The sequence below is a fragment of the Doryrhamphus excisus genome, linkage group LG11 (assembly GCF_037039965.1).
Source record: "Doryrhamphus excisus strain RoL-2023G ecotype Guam linkage group LG11, RoL_Dexc_Guam_v1.1, whole genome shotgun sequence".
NCBI lineage: Eukaryota > Metazoa > Chordata > Actinopteri > Syngnathiformes > Syngnathidae > Doryrhamphus > Doryrhamphus excisus.
The window spans coordinates 9,178,313-9,194,487 of NC_136367.1; the positions used below are offsets into that span (position 1 = coordinate 9,178,313).

The window sequence follows — 16,175 nt, forward strand, 5'->3', positions numbered from 1 at the left end:
TTCATGAGCCACTTTCACATGCCATCCCATCCCCGCCATGTTTTCTTTGGCACACACGGCATGGCAATCATGGACTGTTTGAGTTCCACATACAGTAGTCAAACATTTCTGACGCTAACGTTCAGTGAAAGGTTTCCAGCTCTCCTCGTTGTCTGAGTAAACAAACACTTTGTGCTGTTACCAGTCATCCTTCAATCCAATTAGCTCTAATCGTGTTAATGCTGCGGTCGGTTGACCAAACACTGTGTTCTTCCTACCTTCTCGTATACGGTAACAGGAATAAACATTCAGTAAACATTAACAGTTTGCATTTTCAATGTGTGGGCTTTCATTTCTGAGTGAGTTTTGAACGTGGCACAGAGTCAGTGAAAGCAGCGGGGCTGTTTGCGCTGGGCGTGTGGACCTCTGCAGACTTTATCTGTCCAAAAACCTGAAGGCAAGTTTATCTAAGCCAAGCAGAAAGACGTTTCCTGCAATCTCAAGAGCAACAATAAACCTGTGAAGTATATGAGTGCAAAGAGTGCAAAGAAAACACACTGCAGAAGTGCCAGTTACATGACATAACAATATAACCCATATCCTTTCCTTCATGGCTGACTGTTAACACAGTAACCTCTAAAGGTCTTCATGAAGATGGCAACCTGTCAGTGTTCAGCCTTTAGACTCAGAGATACCAAGTGCACTGCTTGAGACCTCCTGAAATAACCTCCCCATTGTGCAAGCGCCTCAAAACAACCTTTGAAGAGTGTATTTGTAAGCCCACACTTGGTTCCAAATGTTCTTCCAGGGAGAGCACTCTTAACCAAATCTCTTTTCTTAGTGTACTTGATAGTTGTTTGGATACACAACTGAAAAGTACTTCTGTTTTACATGGTAATACCACACTCAGCAATTAGCAGCTGTCTACATGTGCGCTGACGTCATTTATTGTTTCTTGTATAACTATTTGCTTCAACAGAAGGACAAAGCAGAAAAAAGTGGCGTGCACTTGTCCTTGCCGTTAGCGGTGCCCCCCATCAACTTGCCAATGGCTGACACTAATAACACAACATAGGCCCTTTGTCATCAAAGTAAAATGTGCAAGTGCGTGAAGAAAAACTAACTTGACCTATTGTTTAAGTGCATGCAGTAGAGCACGCATGTCACCAACATTTAATGTGATTTGAATTGTCATCATTTACTATAGCGAAACATTATACTGATACGAGTACCCTTTTATTTTGAAAGCTCGGTCGGAAATGTTATCATCACTCTCACTAACTTAGCAACTTTCGACGTCCCCTACCTGTAGCTCACAACCTGCCACGTTTAGGCTGTGTCGTAATTCTCTGGACTCCGAAAGAATCTTCAGTCCTGTGCTGTATTTGTCCTGTCAAACATTTACCGTCTTTATGAGCGAGGGTGGAGGGAAAAACCTACTGCTGGCTGCCGCTAATCCGCCAAGCTAAAGCTAACCGAGCGAGCGCTAAATGCGTGTGATGATGCTCCCCGGTGGTGGTGTCGTGTGTTGAGGTGGGCTGAGCTTACCTCCAGCCTAGTGTGGCTGTGTGCTCTCCGTTAGCGGATTATACGCCCCTATTTCCACACCGCAGACGCCCAGAATAACTCAGCCAACATGGCTGATTCGTGCCGAAGAAGCTGTGCAGCCCCGCAACGTGGAACCTCTCACCGGACTTACCATTAGGGATACATGGCACCACGGAGCAGTGGTTTTAGTATTTTCTTGACCTTCTGTGGTGAAAACATGCACGTTTCTCAGCATGATGCAGAGCACTTCATCCTCAATCTTAGTAATAAACCATAGTAATAAACAGCACGCCCCACTTATCACAGGGACATCTAATGTGGAATTATTTGCAAAAAGAGTGATTGTTGTAATTATTAGATTAATCGATGAATGGATAGAATCTGACTCATAGCACCAAAGTATGGTGTGTTCAAAGGCCGCTGAACACAGTGCAAAATCAAAACACATCCAAACGTTATCAGTGAAGCATGACATAAACATATAGTGTGTAAACGGATGGCTTTCGATGAATGTTGTATATACAGTGCATCCGGAAAGTATTCACAGCGCTTCACTTTTTCCACATTTTGTCATGTTACAGCCTCATTCCAAACTGTATTAAATTAATCTCTTACCTCAAAATTCTACACAAAATACTCCATTATGACAATGTGAAAACGTTTTTTTTTTTACTTTTTTTTAATTTATTAAAAATAGAAAACTAAGAAATCACATTTACATAAGTATTCACAGCCTTTGCCATGAAGCTCAAAATTGAGCTCAGGTGCATATTTTTTCCTCTGAGCATCCTTGAGATCTTTCTACAGCTTAATTGGAGTCCACCTGCAGTAAATTCAGTTGATTGGACATGATTTGGAAATATAATAACTGTCTATATAAGGTCCCACAGTTGACTGTGCATGTCAGAGCACAAACACCAAGCATGAAGTCAAAAGAACTGTCTGTAGACCTGCGAGACAGGATTGTCTTGAGGCACAAATCTGGAGAAGGATACAGAAAAATTTCTGCTGCTTTGAAGGTCCCAATGAGCACAGTGGCCTCCATTATTCGTAAATGGAAGACGTTTGGAACCACCAGGACTCTTCCCAGAGCTGGCCGGCCTTCTAAACTGAGCGATCGGGGAAGAAGGGCCTTAGTCAGGGAGGTGACCAAGGCCCTGATGGTCACTCTGTCAGAGCTCCAGCGTTCCTCTGTGGAGAGAGGAGAGCCTTCCAGAAGGACAACCATCTCTGCAGCAATCCACCAATCAGGCCTGTATGGTAGAGTGGCCAGACGAAAGCCACTCCTTAGTAAAAGGAACATGGCAGCCCGTCTGGAATTTGCCAAAAAGCACCTGAATGACTCTCAGACCATGAGAAACAAAATTCTCTGGTCTGATGAGACAAAGATTGAACTCTTTGGTGTGAATGCCAGGCGCCATGTTTGGAGGAAACCAGGCACTGCTCATCACCAGGCCAATACCATCCCTACAGTGAAGCATGGTGGTGGCAGCATCATGCTGTGGGGATGTTTTTCAGCAGCAGGAACTGGCAGACTAGTCAGGATAGAAGGAAAAATGAATGCAGCAATATATAGAGATATCCTGGATGAAAACCTGCTCCAGAGCGCTCTTGACCTCAGTAGACTGGTCATGTACCTTGACCATATAGACAGTAGACATTAGCACACAGCCAAGATCTCAAAAGATTGGCTTCAGAACCACTCCGTGAATGTCCTGGAGTGGCCCAGCCAGAGTCCAGACTTGAATCCGATCGAACATCTCTGGAGAGATCTGAAAATGGCTGTGCACAGACGTCTCCCATCCAACCTGATGGAGCTTGAGACTTATTGCAAAGAAGAATGGGCAAAACTGCCTAAAGATAGGTGTGCTAAACTTGTGGGATCATATTCAAAAAGACTTGAGGCTGTAATTGCTGCCAAAGGTGGATCAACAAAGTATTAAGCAAAGGCTGTGAATACTTATGTAAATGTGATTTTTTTGTTTTCTATTTTTAATAAATTCAAAACACATTGTCATAATGGAGTATTTTGTGTAGAATTTTGAGGTAAGAGATTAATTTAATACAGTTTGGAATGAGGCTGTAACATGACAAAATGTAGAAAAAGTGAAGCACTGTGAATACTTTCCGGATGCACTGTACATTATACATTATTAATCAGGTGAATGAGATGTGGTTTTTTTAGAAACAACAAAAAACAACTGCCTATTTTTGTAGAAAAAAAAGAAAGGCTGTGAACGCTGAGATGTTGGCATGAATGCATCTCTGCGATGTAAATGGAGCCCACCGAAACATTTGTGATTGAATAACTGGAACCAGTATTGCATCGCTTCAGCAGATGGAGGAAAAGCAATGCACCTGTGCGGTCCATGCCGACCACACTTTCTTCTACATGTGCTCCTCCGTGATTGGCTCAGGTACAACACAGGTCGTTAAATAGGCGGGCTCACCATGAACCACTGACTGACATGATCCAGCATGAGGTGATACTCACCTGGCTGCTATCCTCTGGCTGCAGTTACCATGAAGGTGGCGGTAATGGGGGGATTGGTAGCAAGTGTCCCGGCTGGCTGCCTCGTCAGCAGGCAGGGCCTTGGGGCTGGCTGCGTATATCGTGCATCCCATGAACACCTCCTGCAAGACGGCCTCAGCTGTCCCGACAGCAAGCGGAGCGGTCCCAGAGGTATCCTTCTCCTCCGAGCGGCCTGTCCTGTCCTGATGGCAGCCAGCTGCTTTGTGGGAAAAACCATCGGCTCAGCACATTGGTATCTTAACCCCTCCCTCCCTCTGATGCTCTCCCTCTCTCTCCTGAGCCGAGAGCAGAGGATAATCAGATTCCACATTTACACTCCGACAAAATCATGGCCGGCGTAATCACTCCCTGTCACCGATGTTGCATGATGCTAACGTACATCGCTGCTACCGGAGCAACATTGTGATGACGCCACTGCATCATGACTAACATTCATTCAATGCCCATGAAACATTTTGTGTATTGTGTGTAAAACATATTTTTAAAAGCTGTTCTTCAATTTGATTGAATGCAGCGACTCTCAATATGTGCTTGAAATATTGCATGTGGTCAGCAAATAATGATGTCATCATTTAGCAGTCACTCAGATTGTTCTGCCGTGAAGCATAAAAGCATCTTCAAGAGTCTGTACTAACATTGAAAGTCCAGACACACCACTGGATGTTTGTGATCATTTTAAGTTCAAAGTGAAATGTATTTTATTTTCTGGACTAGCGATAGCAGTTTTTGTAATGGTTTGGCTGGCCCTATGATTAATTTTCTATATGCATATTAGGGTAATTAGTTCTGGAAAGTTCCTTAAACAGCCCAATTTTGTTGTTGCGGGCACACATCCTTTTTGACCCTCGGCCCACGACGTACGTTATATAGGACTATTATATTGGACTGATACGACTAAAACTAAAACTAAAACCCTTTTCCGTTACATTCTGGTGTTATGAAACAGGACACACGACCTGGCGACAATGAATAAATGGTTCCCTCACAGAGCCAAAGTTATTAGGACAGATCGTCTCATAAAAAGATTTATTTTTTCCAGCCCAAATTTACAAATGCAAGTTACAGAGTATTGTATAAAAAAGGAACCATGGTAATGTACACTTTTCACAAACTCCTGAAGGGAGGGAGGGAGAGAAGAGTGGAAGAGAGAAAGAAGAGTTCTGGATGTCTAACATAGAAAGAAGACCCGGCAGACATTGTAAACATCCTTGCAAGCACCGCTGTTGGTACTTTGTATGACGGAGGTGGGTCAGGAAAGGACCAACGAGGAGAGACGTTTGTGTTTTCACACAAGAATGTTGAACTAGGCACCAACTGCTGGCCAATAAATATACTCTGCATCATGAAACAAAACACAAGAGCCAAGCACTTTCCATTATGATGAAAGCAAACACTAACCTTTCTGGCTTTTCATACCCTTTTTTTAGAATAGGATTTATTTTCACAGGGCTTTGCTGACTACTGAGATTATTATATTACTACTCTCTGAGCAAACAAATGCACTTGTCACAACCATTATTTGATCAAACTATAAGTATGCAGTCTGCTGGTACTAAAAGCCTACAGACTTGAATGACAACATCACAGCTGCCTAGATTATTACCCTTACAGATTAAATACTAATCAAACACCACATTCATTTGATTCAGCCACTTGTCTTAAAAAACCCACCGAAGTCACGGAGATGCCGTTTTGTTGATGATGTTGGGATGATGATGATGATTCATGAGTTGTGATGTACAGATTTCAAAAGCCAACTGTGCCACAGATAATGGCTCCGTCTTCCTTACCAATGAATAGTACACCTAAAAGTCGGGCTTCTGTTGACACTTTTGGGGTCGATTTCATGGTCGTTGAAGTTGAACTTCAGCTTCACATACGCTACTCACAAAAGTTAGGGATTTTTGGCTTTCAGGTCATTTTTAGGATGAAACTATAATTCTGTTCTCATCATGTTTGCCATTCTCCTGTAAAAATGATATCTTAATTCCCCTTTTATCGCTGCTAATTGGTTGTAGACCCAATGCCTAGAACGCGCGTGATAAGTACATTTCTGCAATGTGGGATTCCTCATTTATAAATACAATATTTTTGTAATTAGGGCATAGAAAACTTGTTTATGGCTTTATTATCGCATCGTATCAGAGAAAAAAAATGTGATTTGATAATGACGGCACTAAAATCAAACTGTCACGTCATGAGGGACAACTCTAGTGCATTTTTGCTTGATCTAAAAATTTCACTTGAAAGTTTAATATCCCTGACATTTTGTGAGTAGTATCCAAATCCAAATCAACAAATAAGCCATTTTGGATAGATTTCATCTTCAACTACAAGCAAACGTGTGTGTGAAAATGTGAGAGTGAAGCCACGTCAGCAATGAGTGAGGAATTCAATTGAGGTATGAACAGTTGTTGATTAAAATGACACACGTTGGGGCAATCTAATCATTTAAACACTTACTGTATATTCGAACGGGCTGCATGGCGGACGAGTGGTTAGCACGCAGACCTCACAGCTAGGAGACCAGGGTTCAGTTCCACCCTCGGTGTGGAGTTTGCATGTTCTCCCCGTGGTTTTCTCCGGGTACTCCGGTTTCCTCCCACATTCCAAAAACATGCTAGGTTAATTGGCCACTCCAAATTGTCCATAGGTATGAATGTGAGTGTGAATGGTTGTTTGTCTATATGTGCCCTGTGATTGGCTGGCCACCAGTCCAGGGTGTACCCCGCCTCTCGCCCCAAGACAGCTGGGATAGGCTCCAGCACCCCCTTGACCTTCGTGAGGAAAAGCAGTAGAAAATGAATGAATGAATGAATATCCGAGCTGAAAATCTACATAATAAGAGAAAAGAAACTTTCCCCCCACCAATGGCACAGTGAATGGATCTCATACTAATGTGGCTTCACTCTAAGTGACACCAATCTATGTGAGTGAGTGAACACCAGCATTCTGAAATGATGATGACGATCAGTAGGAACACAAGTCTCTACAAAAGCAACCGTGGCTCCATGTGTTGAATATGTGTTGAGGTGTACGCGTTGCCTTCACCAAAACACGTGACATCATCCCTGAAACACGAACGGAGGGTTCAAAGGTGAGAAATCATAGTGACAGTGAGAATGAAAACTTCACTCTCAGGTTCTCTGAGTCGCTGAAGAAAGCAGCAGTTGCCATAATTCCCTCTCCAAAATGAAATAAGAAACATTTGTCAAGTTTCAGATATATTGTTGCTTCACGGGCATCCAAAATGCCACACACATAAAGTTGAACTCATCTTAATAAGATTTTCTCTGCAAGTCTTTCATTAAAGTTTCACTCCCCTTCGCCATCAGTCACCTAACAGGAAACCTCTGCTCGTTTCTTCTGTAGACAAAAAAACAATGTAGTCAAAGAAAAACAAAAGTCCAATCGTCTATTTTTGCATTGTATTTGTCGACAGTGCAAAGACTAGATCATCAGAGGTGATTCCTCTGCATGAAGGGCAAGAGTGATGGCTTTGAACCTGGATCATCATGGAGGAGCAAAAACATGAACAAGCTGCCAACACAAAGGCAGATCAACGAAATAGACAGAACACCATTGAACTGATGTCGGGGGGGTCCTTGTCACATGTGAGCCAGTCACATGAATCTTTGCAGGGTTGAGGTGTGACGGTCAGGCTTCCCTGTTGAAGACACAAAGGAAAAAGGCCAATTAATGATCACCTCACAACATTAGTCATTATTTGGATGGCTCCTGTCAATCATGGTTGACAATGTTCCATCTGGCATCGGGCATCTGTCTCGCTTCTGGTCTTCAAACTCGATGTGTTAGTTTTTTCCACAGTAAAAAAAAAAACCCAATATATATATAGTTTTCAAAAGGCAAGTAGTGTGTATACACACAACTGCTGACCAAACATTTCTGTTTTCCCAGGACAGGTCCTGTTACGTCCTGTTACGTCCCGCTACGTCCTGTTTTCCATTTTTACAAAATGCTGAAAAAGTCCTGTGCCATTGGAGTGAAGAGCATCAAGGCGACTCTGCTGCATGTGACATCATCTTTGAGAGGCTGCCTGCCGTGTGGGCGCCTTTTTGATTTGGGTTGCAAAAAAAGCCAAAGAAAAAGCAAACCATGCACAGGGTTAATGCTGTGACACTTGCCCAGTGAAAGTCTTGTAAAATTGGAGGTGTCATGCAACAGAGCAGTTCAAATCCCCAAGTTCATGCAACTCCAGAATGAAGGACATGAGCTTCCAGTGTCATACTGTTTGTTAGTTTTTTGAACATTCTTTTTTTGGGAATTTGTGTGTGGTTACACATAGTATTTTCTAATGTAACAATTTTACATCCATACGTTTAAATGTAATGTGAAAATAAAAGGCATCGTTGAGTATCATTTCAGCATCCTGAGTTTCCGGTACTCAAAATTTGGCCATGTGATTACACTGTGACGCACAACAGTGGTCTGTCAAAAAAGGTACTTGTTTTTATTTTTGTTTAATTAAGCAGGAAAGATGATTTTATTCAGTTAATTTTGTTATTTTGAACATTTCCCCCATGTATTCATCTCCTTTCTCTTTGGGCTTTTCCCTTCAGGGGTCGCCACAGCATATCTCCTCCATCCAAGCTTGTCTTCTGCATCTGTCTCCCTCACACCAACTACCCTCATGTCCTCCTTCACTACATCCATAAACCTCCTCTTTGGTCTTCCTCTACGCCTCCTACCTGGCAGCATCCTTCACTATTCACTTTTCCACATGTATTCATATTACTCCAAAACATCAAATTGTATAATAATAATTTCACACAAATTCAAAAAATGCAAAAAAAAAAAGCGAGTTGGCAGCCCATCAACATTGGGATAGGTCTTTCAAATGTAACTCACAAGTTTCTCCACTAGATGTCCCTTCAGCCTGCACCCATTTTCATGCTGAACCACTGCGACTCTTAGTCATCACCGTGTTCCTCCTGTCCTCCAAGGACCTACTTAACATGGATGAGCTGAGGGGGCTGGATGCCTGACTGCATATTGGACTAGACAGGCAAGCAGCAGAACACCAGCAAGGTGTCCATTTTCCTTTTGTTAAATTCAGGACAAAAAAAAAAAAGACAAAACAAATGTCCCACAACTGCAAGTGTGTGTGATTAGAGGACAACCGTACATCTTGTTACTGGAGGTAGAGTGCTTTTACTTCTATTACTTATATTACACTCTTGAGTCAGCCCCCTACTGTGGTTGAATGACAAATCACTGGTCTGCATACTGGTCTCGGTTGGCCACAGTTTGGTTTTCATTCATCCTTTCTTTTCCAGCTGAGCTCGGGGATCTTTCCGTTCTCACCTCCGAGCTGACGAATAGGGAGAGGCAGGGCTGGACGCCAGCGTCTTTTGTTAATTTCACTGTTGTCAAGTTTGGGTAAAATGTAGATTTTTTGTGGACTCCTACAGTTTTTTTTTGTTACTTTAAGTTTTTTTGTTTAATTTTCCCAGTTTTATGTCATATTGTTTTCCATCAATGTTCACAGGCCCATAAAAAATGTTGTCCACAAATGGCTCGCAGGCCGCACTTTGGACACCATTAGTTTACATATTCGGGGCGTGCATTAACAAATAACAACTTTGTCACTTTGTTGTTTTAACTTGTGGCGGGCAGGATCAAACGGGCATACAAACGGGAAAAAAAGTAGTGGGTATGTTCTCGTTAGGTCTTACTATGACAGCAGCATCTAATTAGTGGATTATGGCCGCCTGTTTATTTTGAAATAAGTACATAATACCCATCACCCAGAAGAGTTCCTAACGAATGTAGTACGATAACTTGTACATTTACATCAGGGTCCAAACATTTTCCAGCGAGGGTCGCATACAGAAAAAGGCTGCACGGAAAATGATGCTATTGAAACTTTAGCAAATCAACACAAGTTTTATTCATTTAAAGACAGAAAAAGCCAGCATGTGTCATAGTTGACAAAATGTATTATTTATTAGTCTTGTTACTATTAACATTTAAAGCTTTTCTTGTAACATTATGCATTTTTGCAGATTTTTGTGCTGCGGGCTTGTTGCAACTTGTGAACAGCCTCTTCCACACTAGGATTTTTGCAGCCTTATAAGATCCATCCATCTTCTACTGCTTATCCGAGGTCAGTTCACGGGGGCAACTACCTAATCAGGGAAGCCGAGACTTCCTCTCCCCAGCCACTTCGTCCAGCTCCTCCCGGTAGATATAAGATGACGGTTCATTAAGTCAATGTTCTCACTTTGCCATGGAAAATATACAACAAATCCAACATTAGGCTGCAAATGCAGTCTCATGGCATCATCAGCGTACGCGCACCGTCATTGTCATGACACAGATGAGACACGAGGGTTTTTCCGTATGGCACTGGTGTCCAAAGTACGGCCCAGGGTCCATCTGTGGCCCATAACTAGTTTTTTTACTGGCCCGCAAGAATACAATTATAGACTTTAAGCCCACATCCTTAAAAAGAAGGTAAAACAAAAGTTAGCATAGCATGGCATACGTATATATGACACATAGTGCTTAACAAATATGTTAGAACGCCACCTAATTATACGTACATTTTCACATTTAGTGTTCTATGAAAAACAAGAAAATATTACTAGTTAAAAGTTATCAATTATTTCTTAATTTTACATGTAAAATTATAGTTATTTACTTGAAAGAAGTATCGCTGTGTTTATACTTTGACGCATTTTGCCTCCGCATTGAGGGGTGGTGGAAACGTAACTCATTCATGTGAATGAGACACTTTGATATGCATTGTTTAGGCATGAGATGTGCCACAAATTCTGAACATTTAAAAAAAAAATGCGCATACTTCACATACTTCTCACCTGTTTATGACCAATTCACTCATTGACCTGCAAAGTTGTGTACTACTGTGGAGACAAAATGTGTCCAAGCATTAATTACGCTTATTGCAAGTTCAAGTTCAAGTTCAAAAACTGCTAATATCAGGCTTTTGGTTGCTATCTGTGAAAAATGGCTATTTTGTTGTTATTTGGCCAAAAAGAAATAACCATATAAGCCTTGGCTGATAAAAATATACATTTTTGCCATGAATGCTGGGGATCCGCTGTATATATACGGAAGAAGTTCAGCAATGACTTTATAGTGAACATAAACTATGTAGTCAGAACCATTGTTCACTGAACTGAACAAATTGAGTGAAAATGTAAAATGCATGGCAAGCCAGTCGGTGGCAATGACAATTAGGAACACTTCATGCATCTGCTTGTCTACTTGCTTCCTGACACATGAATGCACTGAACTCGTGCGTGTGCATGTCCTCTGTAAGCTAACACACACGGGTAAGTGAATAATTATATTGCAAACATACTGCTACACAGCTGAGATGGGGCAAGTGGGGATGGACTGACCTGTGGCGTAGGGCAGGTCATACTGCCCTGACAGCAAGGGGTATCCAAGGTGGTGGTGAGAAGGTATCATCCGCTGGGAAGGTGAGGAGCGCGGCCTGTCCACGTCTCTTTCTCTTTCCCGATCCCTTTCTCCGCCAGCTCCTCTGTCCTGTTCCCGCTCTCTTTCAAGGGGGGCTTTGTCACCAACTGTTGGAGATTTGCTTTTGTATTGGCTGCCATGTTGATGTAGGATATCAAGAGGTTTGGAGTCTGTTGCCATCTTGACTGTAGGGCTAGTACGAGATTTGTCGCTAGCCTCTTCAGTTCCAGCTATTTTACTGCCGTACGGAGAAAAGGGATAGCCTCCGGGAAGGTAAGAACCTAGATGAATAAGAATATGGGGGGATTAATGCAGGATTTATACATTATCCAGAGACAGTGATGAAGTACAAGATCATTTCACTCATCAGGGAACAAGTGGATGCCGAAAATAGAAACACATGGCTGACCTCAATGGGCCATGTTGCCAGATATATTATTCCTTTGAGTCTTTGCCAACATGGACATGCTTATAAAAATATGAGCATGTCCATGCTTATATGTATGTCCATGCAATGTAGATATACTGTACATTAGGGTTGGGCGATATGGAGCAGTCATCAACTGGGCTCTATAATTTATACCAGTATAAGAATCTGTACCAGTATATAAAAAATAACAGCCAACCTTACTGTACACATACATTTACCACAGAAGGTGTTTTTGTACCTTACGTATTAACATATTAAACATGGCAACAAAAAGTCATGTGACATCTTCAGTGAACAAAGTTGGTGATAAAGTGAGAACAATCCCAGCCTTGTCCAGGACAATGAAAGAGCAGTTGTGTCGTTTGTTTATTTCCATTACCATTGAAAAAGAAGGCAAGAGCCGATCCATTGGAACATATCTGGATCATCAAGGATGTACTGTACATTCATTTCACTTTGTATGTTTAGGCCTGTGAGTTTTATTTCTAGCATGTATGTATTTTATTTCCATAAATTTTGAGTGCCACATATATTATACACACAAAGCAGGCCATGCGTCAATAATTTTACTTGTAAATTTTCTGGCATTTACAACATAAACACCTCGAGAAACATGGCTCTTCAACACAGAAGATCCAGGGACCCATCGTCCCAATGGGGAAACTAAACACATCTAGACTAAATCTGGGTCAATAATAACATCTAAATCATTTGGCATAAACTAAATAGTCAAATACAAAGCTCCCTCTAATTTGGGATGTTGTTGATTAGAACGTTTTCTTTTTCTTTTTAAAGCTCCATAAAAACATCACCAAGAACTGTATGTCCTACCTGGGTAGTTCTGCATCATGACCGAAGGCATGCCCCTGTAACTCGGGTGACTGGGGTCATACCCTTGCCCATAGGGGTAACCATGCATGTAGGGTATATATCCTTGATGCTGTGCTAGTGGTGATGAGAACTGCAAGTGGGGATTTGTACGCGAGTCTTTGCTAAGGGTCCGATGTTCCTCAGAATTTATCCGAAGTTCAGTACTTTCTTTGCTCTCCTCCTTGAGGCCGCTTTGACTGTCTTTAGGTCTGCAACGTTCGTCCTTTGATTTCCTATCACGTTCCCGTTCTCTGTCCCGTTCATCTTTCCATCGTGGTGGTGGTGGTGGTTGTTGGTGTTCACTTTCCATTTGGGTCTTTTGGCTCTCAGGGTACTGCTGGTGGTCAAACAGAGGAACAAATCCACATATTCACATAATGCACAATCCACATATTCAAGCAAGACCAAAACACACTCCTGACTGACACTACTGACTGTATTCCAAAATCATATTTACCTGTCTGTACCACATAGTTTGATCTGTACCAGCCTGACATCTTGAATCCAGTGCTTGCTTGGAGTCCTCCTTCCCATGGTGGCCTTCTGTCAGCTTCATCTTTAGCCCTTCAGCTTGTTGGGACTTTGTGTCTTCCCCCTTTATGCCGCCCATAGATTTGGACAAAACCTCAGAGGGCGAGTCCCTGGATTTGTTAGTCGGCTGTGGCATCTTTCTAAGATCAGACTGACTTGGGGTTTTGGAGAGGTTTGGTTGCATTGGACTCTTTTGTTTCCAATCCTCCTTAATGGCAGCTTCTCTGTCTTTCATAACAATGTCAGACTTTTTCTCTGCAGCCCGATGCTGCTCTGCCATTTGTCGATGGCGTTCCTCAAACTGCTGTCGATAGGCTGGGTTGGTGTTCATTAAATGGTTATGGTAGGCCTGATCTGAATGATAAGCGTAAGGAGGTATGTAGGCGTACTGATTGTAGTAAAGAGGTTGCATATACATGTTGGATCTCGGTTGAATGACAGAGGCTTGTTGCTGTTGATGTCCAGGAGCACTATCAGGTTTGCGATCCTCATGAACCTCGATCTTGACTTTCTCCTCAACCTGATCTTGGTCATCCTCTCTTTTAATCTTCACCTGACCTTCTGTCACTGGTGTGCCTGGATTGGGCCCACCAGGACTTGGGTTGACATAATTGGGCGAGTAATATGTCTCATAGCCAGCATAGTATGGGGAATCTTTGCTGGGTGTCGGATTTGGAAAAAGGGCTTTTTTGACACTTTCTCTGAGCGACTGGTCCTCTGTCCTGTTTTTGACACTCTCTAGTTTCCCTTCACCATCCTCACCAGCATCAGAGATGTCCGAGTAAGCTGGACTGTGCGTTTTCACAGAGGAGTTATCAGCACCATTCTGGGTCACCATGTGAAGTGGGGTGAGAGGCTGGGGGACGCCACTGCCATCTACTCGACTGCCGACACCGATGGAAGGGCTTGGGGCATTATCAGAAAAACTGTAGATCTTGTCAGCCTCGGCCTTGATGCTTGCCAAGCGACTTTGATGTGGGTCTGACGAACCATTGAGAAGCCCTTCAGATTTATTCCCCTGATCGCACGTTTCCGTGTATGGTGGTTTTCCCTCCTCCAGTTTCCCTCCCTTTGCCAGAGACTTGGGGCTGTCAGCCTCCTTTCCACCGTCCTTTTTCTTCTTGTCCTTCTTCTTCTTGTCTTTAGAGCTACATGGGGCAGGCTCTCCTATGGCAGCGGGTTTAGGTTGTGTGCCTTTCGTTTGGGGACTCTTAGGGATTCCTTGCAACACTGGAACCAGCCCTGGGGATGAATGTGGATTTCCTGGTGGAAAAGAGAACATTTGCTGCGATGTCGTACAACCGGTGCCAACTGCCCGAGGTGACTTCATATTTTTTGGAGCCATTTTATCACCCTTGGTGCTACCTTTTTTGCACTTGTCAGGGCCTCTTTTTTCATCAATTCCATCGTTACTGGCGTCATCTGTAAGGCATGCACCATCATCACATACTTCCATTGGTGTACCTCCACTTTCTGCGTCTGTTTCAGCAATTCTCTTTTTGCTCTGCTTTGAGCAAAACTTGCCCGGTGATGGGGAAGGACTTTGAACATCAAAGTTCCTTCCCTTTGGAGTGATTGACCGTGCAGGAGACAGTGACCCTTTATGTGAAATGGATGCTCCATTACAGTTCCCAGGTTCAGGGTGAATTGTCGAGTCCTCTCCATATTCACCGTCTACATCTAACTCCAACTTCACATCGTCATCAGTGTGGGCACGGGCTTGGTGGTACTTGAGACCATTGATGTGCTTGTACTTTTTGTTGCAATTGGGATGAGGGCAGTCAATCAGAACCGGTGAGGGACAGCTCCGATCAACAGGAGGCGCAAGTGGCTCCGTTTTGAGAGAAGGAATGAGGAGACCTGGTAGCCCGACTCCATTGTTGGAGTTCGTCCGCATGCGTTTGTTGCCTTTGCTGTCCTCTGAGCTGGAATTGGGCTCCATGTCAGAGGCTGGTTTAGTCTTACGTTTTCCAGCCGACGAGGGGCTGGCCTTCAGATCCTCCGTGTTGCTGTTGGGTGGAGTGCGACGCTCCGAGGGTGTCTGGCTTCCTCTTCTGCCCTTGCTGTTCGAGGCGGCACGCGTCTTATTGGTGGTGGTGCCTTTGTTGTCTGACGAGTTGCTGTTCTCGTTGATAGGGGTGTTGCTGTTTGGTCTCATCCGCCTACCTCGGCCACGGCCATTACGCATTTCCAGGTCACTTGTAGGGGATTCACAAAACCTGCAAAAAAACAAAAATGACTTTGATGAGTCCAAAATACTAACTAAACCACTTTTTTAATCAAACAAATCATGCATTTACAACTTTTGAATGCCATTCAATTGAAATATAATTTTTGAATCATTTTGTAGGTTATTGTTAGGACATGGATGAGCTTGGAGAAGCGGTGGGCTTTTTAGATGTGTCCAATTTCAAATAAAAATGTTTAGAAGGCAAAGCCTTCATGGCTTTTCCAAATCTGGAGTAACAAGTGTGAACACTAGCCGCTCAAGTTAATGACCTTAATAGCACTTTTCCAGTGAAGTGTGATGTACATTCACATGCTTTGCTGAAGGGCACCTTGAATAGTGACATTAAATTAATTCCAGTCTTTTCAGTAATATCGAATATCCAGTATGATAACAAAAACATTGCATTTCATAAAAATGTAAAATAGACTAGCGAGGAAGATTCAAATATAACAGATGTGTTCTATGCTCATAAAATTCCTGCGGTGGGGGACGCGACAGCAGCAACTACATGAGAAGCCTAACATATGTAGTCCTCAGGGTACAAATGAGGTCCGTCCCTTTAACATGCTGTAAGTCAAATTTATTTT

The 16,175-nt window shown here is 42.8% G+C and overlaps 2 protein-coding genes across 11 annotated transcripts in view; both read right to left on the reverse strand.

Annotated features, from left to right (window-relative positions):
* Positions 1 to 4,280, reverse strand: part of gramd2aa (GRAM domain containing 2Aa) — a 46,153-nt gene extending 41,873 nt beyond the window's left edge. For 2 of the 8 annotated variants that reach the window (XM_078794722.1, XM_078794719.1), the window contains exon 1: positions 4,022 to 4,280. In XM_078794722.1, the coding sequence (XP_078650848.1) occupies positions 4,022 to 4,152 (131 nt within the window). In that variant the 5' untranslated portion in view covers positions 4,153 to 4,280. Of the gene's footprint in view, positions 1 to 1,285; positions 1,522 to 4,021 lie in introns of those variants that run through there. The other 6 variants (XM_058077053.2, XM_058077044.2, XM_078794720.1 and 3 more) reach the window with 5 other exon arrangements.
* A 678-nt stretch (positions 4,281 to 4,958) lies between these two features.
* znf609b (zinc finger protein 609b) overlaps positions 4,959 to 16,175 on the reverse strand; it is a 123,996-nt gene continuing 112,779 nt past the window's right edge. Inside the window, exons 5-8 of one of the 3 annotated variants that reach the window (XM_058077025.2) lie at positions 13,285 to 15,577; positions 12,789 to 13,161; positions 11,449 to 11,808; positions 4,959 to 7,727 (exon numbers count right to left, since the gene is read on the reverse strand). In XM_058077025.2, coding sequence (XP_057933008.2) covers positions 7,684 to 7,727; positions 11,449 to 11,808; positions 12,789 to 13,161; positions 13,285 to 15,577 — 3,070 coding nt within the window. In that variant the 3' untranslated portion in view covers positions 4,959 to 7,683. Of the gene's footprint in view, positions 7,728 to 11,448; positions 11,809 to 12,788; positions 13,165 to 13,284; positions 15,578 to 16,175 lie in introns of all 3 variants that reach the window. The other 2 variants (XM_058077032.2, XM_058077017.2) reach the window with 2 other exon arrangements.